General features: G+C 62.8%; 5 protein-coding genes across 5 annotated transcripts; all 5 read right to left on the reverse strand.

The window, feature by feature from the left end:
- Positions 1-1003: 1003 nt before the first annotated feature.
- LPMP_030680 (hypothetical protein) lies at positions 1004-2641 on the reverse strand (the record flags this gene model as incomplete). Its single annotated transcript, XM_010702709.1, has 1 exon — positions 1004-2641. One exon carries the CDS (start codon positions 2639-2641, stop codon positions 1004-1006), a length of 1638 nt encoding a protein of 545 aa, XP_010701011.1.
- A 660-nt stretch (positions 2642-3301) lies between these two features.
- On the reverse strand, positions 3302-3547 carry LPMP_030690 (cytochrome c oxidase copper chaperone, putative; the record flags this gene model as incomplete). The annotated part of the gene is made up of 1 exon (XM_010702710.1): positions 3302-3547. The coding sequence occupies one exon, from the start codon at positions 3545-3547 to the stop codon at positions 3302-3304; it is 246 nt and encodes an 81-aa protein (XP_010701012.1).
- Positions 3548-4183: 636 nt separating this feature from the next.
- Positions 4184-6502, reverse strand: LPMP_030700 (hypothetical protein; the record flags this gene model as incomplete). Its single annotated transcript, XM_010702711.1, has 1 exon — positions 4184-6502. One exon carries the CDS (start codon positions 6500-6502, stop codon positions 4184-4186), a length of 2319 nt encoding a protein of 772 aa, XP_010701013.1.
- Positions 6503-7166: 664 nt separating this feature from the next.
- LPMP_030710 (hypothetical protein) lies at positions 7167-8594 on the reverse strand (the record flags this gene model as incomplete). Its single annotated transcript, XM_010702712.1, has 1 exon — positions 7167-8594. One exon carries the CDS (start codon positions 8592-8594, stop codon positions 7167-7169), a length of 1428 nt encoding a protein of 475 aa, XP_010701014.1.
- A 388-nt stretch (positions 8595-8982) lies between these two features.
- LPMP_030720 (hypothetical protein) lies at positions 8983-10632 on the reverse strand (the record flags this gene model as incomplete). The annotated part of the gene is made up of 1 exon (XM_010702713.1): positions 8983-10632. One exon carries the CDS (start codon positions 10630-10632, stop codon positions 8983-8985), a length of 1650 nt encoding a protein of 549 aa, XP_010701015.1.
- Between the last annotated feature and the right edge of the window lie 890 nt (positions 10633-11522).

The raw sequence follows: 11522 nt of genomic DNA on the forward strand, positions 1-11522 counted from the left end.
CCCACCCACCTGCACTGAAGGGGCCATACAGGGGATACGCATGGAGAGGGAGGGCGACTGGGTACTCCATGCAGAGAGAGAAGGCTCGTGCGTGGCTAGCGTGTCTCTCTCTCTCAGCGTGGAGTAGGTGTTGACGAGGGAGAGGAGCGAGAGGGGGGGGGCTGCCACTGGGAGAGTGAGTGAGTGGAAGGCAGAGGTGCAGAGGAGCGTAAAGGCGAGGGTGGCACAGCGCCGCACTCTACATAGACGTTCTGAGGACATTACATCACGAGCGAAGCCAATGTCTGACGGGCAAGGTGGCTACACACGTGCACAAGCACGAAGAGGCCACGGGTCCGTCCCCCGGGGGGGGGAGGGAGGCGTGGGGAAAACAACGGGGCTGTGGAAGGGAGGGAGGATGGAGGGGGAGCTGAAGACGCGCGCGTGGAGAGCTCAGCCACCCAGACAGACGCAGGCCAACCGCGTGCATCTGTGGATGAGCGGGGGAGGAGGCAACGGCAAACGGTAAAAGCCACGCTACGCTTCCACACATGGTCCCAGGCGCCTCCTCACGGATGAGTTCCCCCCCACCCCACTCCATCGTCCTGGAGGAGCGTGACGGTCTCTGGTATCCCCCTCCCCCCACCCCGCGCTCTCCAGACACTCCATCGCTACCAAGGCCATCCAGGAGGGCATTATTCTTTGCAAGTCACCACCGGGATCCACGACGCACAAGGGGGAAAGCTTTGACCATCTCCGTCTCCGGCCATGCAAGGATCTCTGCCGCGGTGGGTGATCAAGGCGGGGGTGGGGAAGCCAAGCACTCACACAGCACTCGATTCCACGAGACCTGCAGTGAGTAGTCGAGGACAAAAAATGGGCGAGAAGAGAGGAGACAAGGGGCTGGCCGGGCATGCCGTCCGAGTGGTGCGGAGTGCGTGCATGCGCGCGAGCACCGGTTGGCGCACCTGGGGTGAGTGACTCTGTGCGCTTCGCTCGCCGTGTCTCTCTTCCTGCCAGCCTTTCAGCAGCCGTCTAGCAACTTTCTCGGTGTGCAGAGAATAAGCCGAGTCTGATCGATCAGCTCCAGAGACTGCGGCGGCACTCGTACGTACGGCGCCGGAAGCAACGCATCGACGCGGCGGTGGCGCGCCAGTTGGCTGGCAACTACGCAGCAAAGCGGGGCGGAGGCGGCGGGCTCCGCTATCACGGCTGCTGATGCTCCCTGCCCGTGTGTATCGAGACCACTTGTGGTGGTGGTGGCGGTAGTGGAGAGGGCACGGGCTCGTTGCTGATCCGCTGCCGCCTCCACCGCGCGACGAAGTCGCGTGAGCGTTGGCGTCGGGGACGGCAGGTGGCGATACGGACACACAACGTGAAGCCCGACAAGAGTTGTGGCCGCGTCGCTGATGCCGATGATGAGCGAGCGCACGTGCGGCGCAATGTCGCTGCGCGCTCGTGCTGCTGCTATCGTTGTGGCCTTGGCCCCGTTGGTAGTCGAGGGTGTGGCTCGAGCAGTAGTAGGAGTCGTATAGGGTACATCGTTGCTGGGCAACATTGGAGAACGTGTTCTTGGCTGCGTGGTCGCAGGCTGCATGATGAGACGATACAGGTGCTCTGCGAGGCGGTAGGGCCGGCTGCGCAGGGGCGCAGTGCCGAGAGTTTTGCGAGATGCAACTATATCGAGGACGAGGTTCACTCGGAGTCCGGGCGAGTAGCAGTTCTGCCACGACCCATCATCATCGGCGTCCCCCACCTCGCGTGAGACAAGGCTGCTGGCGACGCCGTTCATGTCAGGCTCGCCCCACGTCGGCCACGCGTCTCGCAACGCGCGGTGTACACCGGCCAGACGTTGCCGGCAGCACTTCACTGGCGTAGATCCGTCCCCACTCCTTCCGTGGTCGCGCTTGGCGGGTGTTCCAGTCACCATCGCCGCAGCGGACATGGCCGGGGGCAGTGGGAGCAGCCCGCCACCACCGCTCACGCGTAGGACCTCTGCCATCTGCTCTTCGCTCGTCAGCGAGTTGAAGAAGGCGCAGCTGATGGTGTAGTGCCGCTGCGCCTCTCGCATCATACATTGCACCTTCCTCTCCAGCGTTGCCTGCGCCGCGGCCTCGGAGAAGAAGGAGAGGGCCTGCTGCCCGTACACCCACACAGAATTGTCCGGGGAGCAGAGCAGCTGGTCAGGGAGGTCAGCGAAGACGTGAAGGGGTGGGGAAGATGACGACGATGGGGACACGGCGGCCGGCTTGATGGCCGGCTTGGGCCCCGACATCGCGGCGGCACGTGATCGACGCTTGGCACCCGTACTGGCAAGCACTGGTAGCTGCACCACTGAAGGTGGCGCCGCAGAGGATACCGGAGCGGCCATGTCGTCTCTCTGTGCTTTCCTAAGGAGAGAGAGAGAGCTGCGGAGGGGAGAGGGAGGGGTGGAGTCAGGGCGCTTCGTTGTGAGGAGGGGGGCGTGTGTGGCGTGCCAAACTGCGTGAGTTCTCCACGTGTGATGGCGGCAAAGCGAAGGAGGCAGCGAACGGGAGAAGAAAAGGAGGGGAGAGGTGGGGAGGAGAGTAACGGGCGAGGCGCGGCACGCACACGACAGCATCACAACACCCGTTGTGCTGACGGTGGTTGTAGCGTCGTCGTCGTCGCCCTTGTGCGTCATGCCGATGGAAGAACGAAGGGAAGGGTGACTGCATTGCGGCGTGTAATGTATGTGTGCGAGTGTGCGTGCTGCCAACCATGTAACACACCATTAATCTCCGACTCGCGCATCTACACGTGTGCCCCCTCTTCTGCTTTGATCTACCGGAGCCCCTTCAAGGCGATGTAACGGTGAGAGAGGGGGAGAGGAGAAGGAGCGTATCTCTTCCCCAGGTGCGTGCTCGAAACGTGGGCTGGGCTTACAGTCTCGAGCCGCCGACATGTTCGTACTCAGCGAGCCGGCACACCCCCACGAGGGGGTCGTCTTCCATCTGGCGCATCCAACCACCCGCCACCCCTACACTGCTGCCCTACCACGCCCAGTAGTCTCTCTCTCTTCCTCTCGCCTCCTGTCTTGGGTTTTTAGCCTTCAGAGATGCGTCTTCGCCCCTTAGCGCGGGCGCGCGTCAATTCCCTTCGTCGTTGCTGTGTCGAGGGGAAGAGGGAAGAGGCGGAGGTAACAGCGATGACGGGCTATGAGATGAGGAGGGGAGGAGGGGAAGTGCAGTGGTGGTAATAGTGTGTCGGAGCGCTGATGCCGCCCACGTCTCTCTGCCATCTCCTCCCCCCCCTGCTGCCTACCGACAGCGCTCTCGCGTTCCCTCACCCTCACTCGCTTCGCTCACATCCTCTTCGTGTTCCGCTTCAGCGCATTTACTTCCTCAGCGCTGAAGCCCTCCTTCAGCAGACACGCGTAGAAGGCGGATACTTCCGCCTCGCACTCGTCCATGTTCTTGAGCAGTATACACTCATCACGGGCGCGGCGTTCCTGCGGGCAGGCGCAGCAGATTTTGCAGCCGGGTTTCTTGGGCGACTGCTGTGGGGGAGGCGCCACCTCCACGCTGCCAGAGGATATCCTGTTCCCCATAATGGCGCCGCCGTGTGACGTCGGGTGTTTGCAGAGAGAGGGGCTTCGCACGAGTTGTGCAGAGCGGTGGTGGAGGACAAGTCAAGTATGCGCGTGTGGTGGTGGTGGTGTTGGTGGGGATGAAGGGTTCGTGAAAGTGTTGGCAGAGACGCGATAACCCTGCACACCGGCATAAACAGAGAAAGGGGCGGGGGTGGGGGATGAAGAGATGGCGCACAGCTGCTGGAGGACGGCTGCGGTAGTGCTGTGATGTAGGAGGAAGGGGTGTCCAGGAGAGAGAGGCAGAGACAGCGCTCCCTCCTCCTCCTTTCCACTCGCTTTCCCCTTGTGCTCATACAGGCGCAGGCTCAAGAAGGGGCAGAGCAGCTCGACGCCGACTTATAGCTGCTAGCGTTGACCCCCATACGACGGGGAGGGGAAGGGGGGAGGTTACACACACACACACACATGCGCTTGCACGGGCACTTCATCACTGACATGACACAGCACGCTTCATGCGCAACTACTTCCTTGCCTTCGCCAGCTGCCCAGTCGCTCCCACAAATCTTTACGCGATTCCGCCCTCCACCACCCACCAAAAACACCGCTGCTGTGCCAGACACGCAGACATACTTGGGCGTGAGTGCGCGCGGGCCATCACGCGTCGTCATCACTGCTGTCGTCGCCACGGTGTTGTTGTTGGCGCTTTTGCTGGCGCTTGCGCTGCCGACGTGAGATCTGCATCTTTGCCCTCACCATCGTTGGGCCCGTGGGGTCCTGGGCTTCTCCAGTGTCGCTGCTGTTGTCGAGGCTTTCGTTCTCGACGTTGCCGCCGGCACCGGCGCCGTGCTGCTGCCCTTCCTTCGTGTTGGCAGTACTGTGCGCCTTCCCTGAGCCAGGCAACGCCTTCTTCCCCTTCCCCTTGGCCCCCTCTGCTGGCTGCCGCTGCGCCACGCTCTTCTGGTCGCAGTGGGCCGCGTTTGCCTGCAGAAGCCGCTCCACCTCGGCCGCCAGGCTGTTCGGCCCCGCGGCGCCGTCGCCGCTGTTGCTGTCGCTTTCGGAGGACGCCGATGTCGACGACAGCGCCTTCTCGCGGGCGTCCTCTTTGCCGTCAACGTCAGCGTCGCTTTCCTCGCGACTCCCCACCTCTCGCAGATGCGTCAGCCTCTCCTGCTTGCTCTGCCGAGGCGCGAAGTCCTTGTTGCGGAAATGTGTGAAGTTCGACCGGTTATTCGCCTTCACATTCTTCTTCTTCTCGCGCTTACTCCGCTTCTCCTGAAGCTCCTCGCTACGGGCCTGCTCCCGCGCTTCTTCCTCGCGCAGCCGCTCCTGCACCAGCCGCTCGCGCTCCTTCGCGGCCTCAACCAGCAGCGCCTCCAGGTCGCGTTTGGCGTCGCTGTCTTCTAGTCCAGCCACGGCCCCAGGCTGCTGCGACTCGTCCCACTGGCGCTGTTGCTGCTGCGCCGCGTCTGTAGTCGTCGTGTCGCCGCTGCTACTCTGCTGCTGCTGCTGCGGCGGCGGCGGCGCCACGATGCACTCGTGGAGGAAAACGCGAAGATGATTCACAACCACGATGGCTGACAACTCAGCGAGCGTCAGCGCTGCAACCGCCGTCGGTGCCTGCATCGTGTCGTAGAGTGTCTGTAGAACGTAGGTGTAGTTCCCCGGCTCGTTGGGTAGGGTGCGGAGGTGTGGGTCTGGCAGATTCTGCGGCGTGCCCCAGGGCGCGCCAGTGCCGATGAGAAGCTGTGAGAGGTGCACAGCGGCGGAGGAGGCGATCTGGGCACGCGGAGGCAGCAGGGCTGCGAGTGCCTCAGCCGATGGCCCGCTCTCTGCCGCCGTTGTCCCCTCCGCTTCGCCGTCCTCCTCCTTCATCAACGCCAGGCCGTCTGCCGTGACCAGCGCGTAAAAGGGGACAGCGGCCACCCCTGCTGTCGTCTCCGCTGCTGGGTGGTGTGCGCGGAGAAGCTTTCGCATTGCTGTGGAAGAGTGGAGGACGCGCAAGGCGTCGTACAGCACCACGGCAGACGGAGCGGCGCCGGCGGCGAGGAGTTCATCGAGCAGCTTAGCGGCGTGGCTCACCGTTTCAGTGAGCGACGCCGCGTCCACTGCGTAGAGGTGCAACACCAGCGGCAGATGCACCTCAGCCGCCACACGCCAGCACTCCTTGAACAGGCGCTCCTGCGCGTAGTGCGTGCCGTGGTCGCGGCTGAGGTTCAGTCCCGTAAGGACTCCGACAACGTCGCTGTGCTTCACGTTACGCTCGAGTTCCTTGACCCACTGGCCATGCAGTTGAATGTTCAAGCGGTCGATGTTGTTGACATGGATGCCAAGCACCGCGTAGAGAGTGACGCCGGCCTTTGCCGACGACGGCGAGGCCATGGCCTCTGTTGTGATGGAGGCGACCACGGCGCCAGGCGGGGCGGTGTAGTCATTCTTGAAGTGCACATGACGGACATCACTACCGGTGGTGCTGTACTGTTCCTGCTGCTGCTCTAGTGCACCGCGGTACAGCTTGTTGTGCTGCGCACAAGTGTCCAACAGAAGCGACTGCCGCTCCACCTCACCACACCAGCACACCATGGCGGCCAGCTTGCCTTCCTCGACGGCGCGGCGGAAGATGCCCTCCTGATCCTCCTTCAACTTGCGTGAGAGCAGCGCTACAGCGGCGTCGATGTGGAGCGAGCCGCCGGCTTGTGCAGCCGCGTGCACCGCTGCAAGCGCCTTCTCGTAGCCGGCCACCGTCGACGCTGCCGTCGCCTTTGCCGCGGTTCCCTCACTGGCGGTTGGCGCGATCAGGGCCTTCAGCACTGGCAGACACACCGGCGGCGGCATTGGCGTGGATCGTGTGGTGGGGGTTGTGTAGCTCTTGCTGGCGCTCTTGTTCTTCGTGGTGGGGGCACCGGGGTTCTTCTTGGAGCGGCGCAGGCTTGAGCCCTTCGCCTCCCGGCCACCTCCGCGATCGACGAAGCCCATTAATGCGTCTGGGTGTGGTTCGAGTGAGTGGGCGTGCGTGGTTCTCAAGGTAATCGTCAGTCACGGCTCGCGATCTCTTTCGCTTTGGCGGGTGTATTGTACGGGCACGCCTGTCATCCTCTCTACACCTGCGCAGGCGCGCGTTGTGTGTCCGCGATGACGTGAAGAGGGAGAACGAGAGGGGGGGGGGGAAGGGGAGGAGAGAATGAGCAGAATGCATGCGATAAGGGATGAGCGCGGAAGGCGACAGGGACATCAGTGAGCGCAGCACACATGGCAGTGGTGGCGACGATTTGGGAATAGGGAGGAGGAAGGAGAAGAGACGATGTGCCACCCACTCATTCATTCACCTGCACCCCATACCCCTACGCCCTCTTTTCATGTCGCTCAGCGTCTCATCCCCTCTTGTTGTTGTTGTTGCCGCCCTCCTCTGCCCACGCATAGCAGCCGAACCACCTCGACCACTGCAGCAGCCACCAGGCGCTCCAGCAGAATGACGTCGTGTGACCAAGTCGAGGGGGAAGGGTCCTACTGAGCTCCCTCTTGCTAGCTGGAGACCAACACGCTCAACAGGCGCAGAGCCACACCACAACGTGCTCATCACACGCACACATACGCCCGTACACCGACACTTTCAAAATGTTTCATCATGCCGTAGAGGTCATCACGCACCGTTCTTAGATCGTGAGTCGGCCAGCAGTTCACCAGCCATACCCAACTCATCCAGCACGTACTGGTTGAAGAAGGCTGCCTCAGCCGTCTGCCTCTCTTTCGTCTCCACCTTCTGGCTCTTTCCGGTAATTTCTCGCAGCAGGCCCTCTAGTTCGACCGACCCCGTTCGCTGCTCTTCCATGAGCGAGATGTACATGGCACGGTCGACTTCATGGCAGACGTAGCATACCCCCTCCACCTTGTTCGCGTGGCGGAACTCGTAGAGGTGGCGGGCATCCGCCTCGATCTGCATCGCCAGCGGGATGAAGCGCTCCACCCGAAAGTGCTCCAGCTGCACTTGTGGCACGACATCCGTGCCTATCGCTGCCGCCGTGAACGCCGATGCCGACGACGACGATGGGGGAGGGAACGGGATGAGAGAGATAGGCTTTCCGGCACCATCAGTTGGCGGATTAAGGCTGGCAGAGACACTTCCACCTTGTGCGGCGCTGCTGCTGCTCCCTGCTAGCAGCGGCTCCCAAACAGCGGGTAGCTGGTGCGCAAAGACGCGGAGCAGCACTGGAACACCGACCTGCAGCACAGCCGGCAGCACGGTGGTGAAGAGGGCGCTCGTGCGGTACACCTGATCCACCGTGGTGCAGCCACCGGGGATGAGATTGGGGTTCGAGCCGTCTACAAGGACGGCGAGGCGGCGTCGCGGGTCGGCGAGGTCGGTGGGCACCGGGGGGAAGCGGTCCTTGACGGGACCGCGGCCGCCGACGGGGCGTGAGTGGCGCGGCGGCACTGAGGAATGCTTGTGCGATGAGGAGGAGGACGAGGCCGCCGCCGCCGCAGCGGAACCGCTACGCCCCACGCAGCTGCCGGCCAGCAAGGCTGTTGCTGTCAGAGCCGTCCGGCGTGTAAACTGCCGCATGGACTTAAGCCGCAGCGCTCGCCTGTTGGTTGTTAGTGCTGCGGCTGTCGGTGATCGTTTGGTAAGGGGGAAGGCGTAAGTGAATGCCGACAACGGGGGTGGGGTGGGGTGGGGAGAGGGACAGCGCTCAGTAACGCTCAGTGGACAGCTGCTTATCCCGATGACGAGAGTGTGGTGGGCGGTGGTGTGAGAGTAGAGAGTAGAGAGAAGAGAGAGAGAGAAGGCCGGCGAAGACATCGACAGACTTGGTGGAAGAAACGAGCCGCAGCGTTGGTGATGATGTCGCGTGCACTGCAATAGGCATGAGGGAGGGGGGAGGGTGAGCGACTCCCCCCCTCTCCCTCCCTTCTCGTTTGCGCTGACTCCATCTACTCTCTGGCGCCTGCGCAGCCACGCCCAAGAGGTGAGGGTGCAGAGACGGCCGGGGAGGGCGGGATGGGAGAGAGAGAGAGGGCCGGCGATGCTGCTGATGAGAGGCGTGGAGGAGGGAGCGGGAAGGCAGGGCATTGCGTCACGGCTCACTCTCACTCTCCTCTTAGTTGGTTGGCTGAGCTTGCGTGTTTCAAGGTCTTACATTAGGCGGAGAGACGACGACGCGGGGGATGGGGAGGGGGGACGGGCGGTGCATTGCCGAGTTGCCAGCCAGTCCTCTATCCTCTGTCCCCACTCCCTACCCCCCGCAATCACCACCGACTCTTCTCTGTTTCTCAGGCGCGCTTCGTGCGTCCGTCTGGTCCCCCCCCTTGCCTAATAAGGGTTGCGATGTCTCTGTCAGGTGCGCAGCGCAGGTGGGTGACGACCGATGGAGGGACGGAGCTGGAGGAGAGGCAATGACACAGCCGAGCCGGTGAAGACGCCCTGCTCCTCTCTCGCTCTCTCCCCGCGTATAGGCGTCCTACCGCAGCGAGGCGTCTTCGACGTAGACGATGGCGCCATCTGACACCCCGTAGTATCCAAGTGTCTCCAGCTCGTTGTCTAGCGGCGTCTGCGACTCCAGCACACCGTCGTCACCGCTGCGGTAGCTGAGCCGCTGGTCGACCGGCTTGATCTGAAAAATCTGGCGAATCAGCGCCTTCAGCTTCGCCACCGTCAGCGTGCTCGGCAGCTTCTGCGTCTGCTTCACCGTCAGGCTGGACGACGACGAAGTGGCGGCCGCCGCAGCGTAGCCGTTCACAAAAAAGAGCGTGACGCTGAGCATGACGTAGTTGGAGCCCGTTGTCATGGCGGTGTCACCGTCGCGTTGGATGGCGAGTACGACGTCCTTGTGCTTCTCCTGGAGCACATCCACGAGTGGGTACGTAATGCGCGGAGGCGGCGTGACTGCAGCCGAGGCGTCGACGTTGTCAGCGTCACCACGCGTCTCCTGATCCAGCTGACGCTTCAGCAGCCCACGCTGGATGTACAGCATCTCCGAGTCCAGCCGCTCCTTCTGCCGCACGGTGCCGCGGTTCAACAGTGTGATCGTTGGCAGCGCGGCCACGACGTACATGCGGCTGCTAGCTTCATTCCAAGTCGGAAGCAGCGAGCTGTACGTGATGCGGAAGGTGGCCAGCTGCGGGCAGAGGATCCGCACCGCGTCTACCGTTCTGGTGTTGCACAGCGTAGTGTTGTCCTTCAGGCACAGTAGTGTCAGTGGGTGGAGATAGCGGTACGGCTGCAGCACACCACCGTCTTCCAGCTCTGCTGTGAGGGCCTCACCAGCGGCCGCGCGTGCGACGAGGGCCTCCGGCAGTATAAGGTCTTCCAGCTTGTTGTCGGTTAGGTACAGCTGCGTGAGTGCCGGGAAGACGTGCACAATGGCGGCGCCGATGGCTCGCCAGTCAGACAACTCGTTGTGCGACAGGCTCAGCGTCGTGACGTGAGGAAACACAACCTCGCCGGCAGCGGCACCTACGGCAGAGTCGCTCGCCACCATCTCCTCCGCTGTCCCTGGCGACGCCGGTGGCGGCGTGATGACAACGTCGAGCGAGATGAGTTTATTACTATCCAAGTGCAGCTCCTTCAGCTGCGGCACCTCCACAAGAGCACGAAGCTGCGCCAGCGAGCGGAAGCCGGTGTTGTTCAGCACTAGCTTGGACAGGTGCGCTGACGAGAGCGCCACCGTGGTGGGTCCCTTTACCAGCAACAGGTTTGGTATGCAGCACAGCTGCAGTGTTTTTAGGCGTGGGAGGTGGGGCACGAGTTTGCCCACCTCTGTCAGCGAGAGCGCCGTGTTCTCCGACAGGTCCAGCTCCTCTAGTCGAGTCATGTTTGCCTCCTGCACCTCATTTGTGCCGCCACCTGCGGACGCGGCGGCGGCGGCGCTCGGCTCGTGCATGGCCACGTTGATGCCGCAGTTTCGCAACACGACAAGGGCGAGTCGATCGTGGCGGCTCTGCTTCTCACGTGTTTTCAGCGCGCCGACAAACTCCCACTTTCGGTCTTGCGCTAAGGCCAGGCCGAGCGACTCCTCCGCGTCCTTGTCGTCGGCAGAGCCGTAGCGTTGCTTCACCGCATCCATGAAGCTGACCGACGGCGGCGGCTTCGATGATGGGGAGGACGGCATTCGTGCTATGCGAGGCGGCGTCTGTAGTCTCTGTATGCTTCTCAGAGCAGCTAGAGAGGGGAGGGAGGCTGCACCGTGTGATGAGTGCTGCTGTGCGTGCAATTGTTGTAGTGGTAGATGCGGGGGATAACTTGACGGCCTCCCTTCCCAAGGAGATGTGTGCCCGCGAGTAGCGAAGGGAAAGAGAAAGGGGCGCAGCAGCAGTGGTGATGGTGGTGGGGTCATCATTGGAGGAGGGAGGGAGGGCGGATGGCAGAGATGCGTCCAGGCGACTCTTCGCGTCTCTCCTCGCCCACGAGCACAAGCACCTTCCCCTCTTCTCCCCGCCCACGTAAATCTAGCATGACTGAGTGCACGCCCCACGGCACTGTGCGCGTGTGCTGCGAATCTCCTGCTCTCCTGGAGGCCACTCACGCCGTGGTCAGCGCCACTTTGTTTTCCCTCCCCCTTCGCGTTCACTTCTTCTGACTTGAATGGGCTGAAGCACCGAGCGTTCTTCGCGTCTCGGCAACGCCCACACATTACGGGGAGGGGACTACGTGAGGACGAAAGAGAAGAGGGCGAGGGGGGGGAGGCACCAAAGACACGCGAGCGGCGGAGCGATGGAGCAGCGATACGCCCGCTTGTGTGTGCCCATGCCCACATCTCACGCGCCCAATGCGAATCACCGTCGAGGAGGCGGCGAAGGCAAGAGGAGAAGAGAAATTATACCCGGCACGAGCATCGTCAACACCGGAAGCAAGGGTCAACCTCATCAGCGCCATGCGCACACGTCCCCCGCCGCCCCCCCGGCGGGCTTGCCCACTGTCCACTCCTCCCACGAGAGCGTTAGTGCCGAAAATGTGCTTGAGGGCGAGGAGAGGCGGCGGAGGACTTCAGGGGGTGGTGGG

The sequence above is a fragment of the Leishmania panamensis genome (genome assembly GCF_000755165.1).
Source record: "Leishmania panamensis strain MHOM/PA/94/PSC-1 chromosome 3 sequence".
Lineage (NCBI taxonomy): Eukaryota > Euglenozoa > Kinetoplastea > Trypanosomatida > Trypanosomatidae > Leishmania > Leishmania panamensis.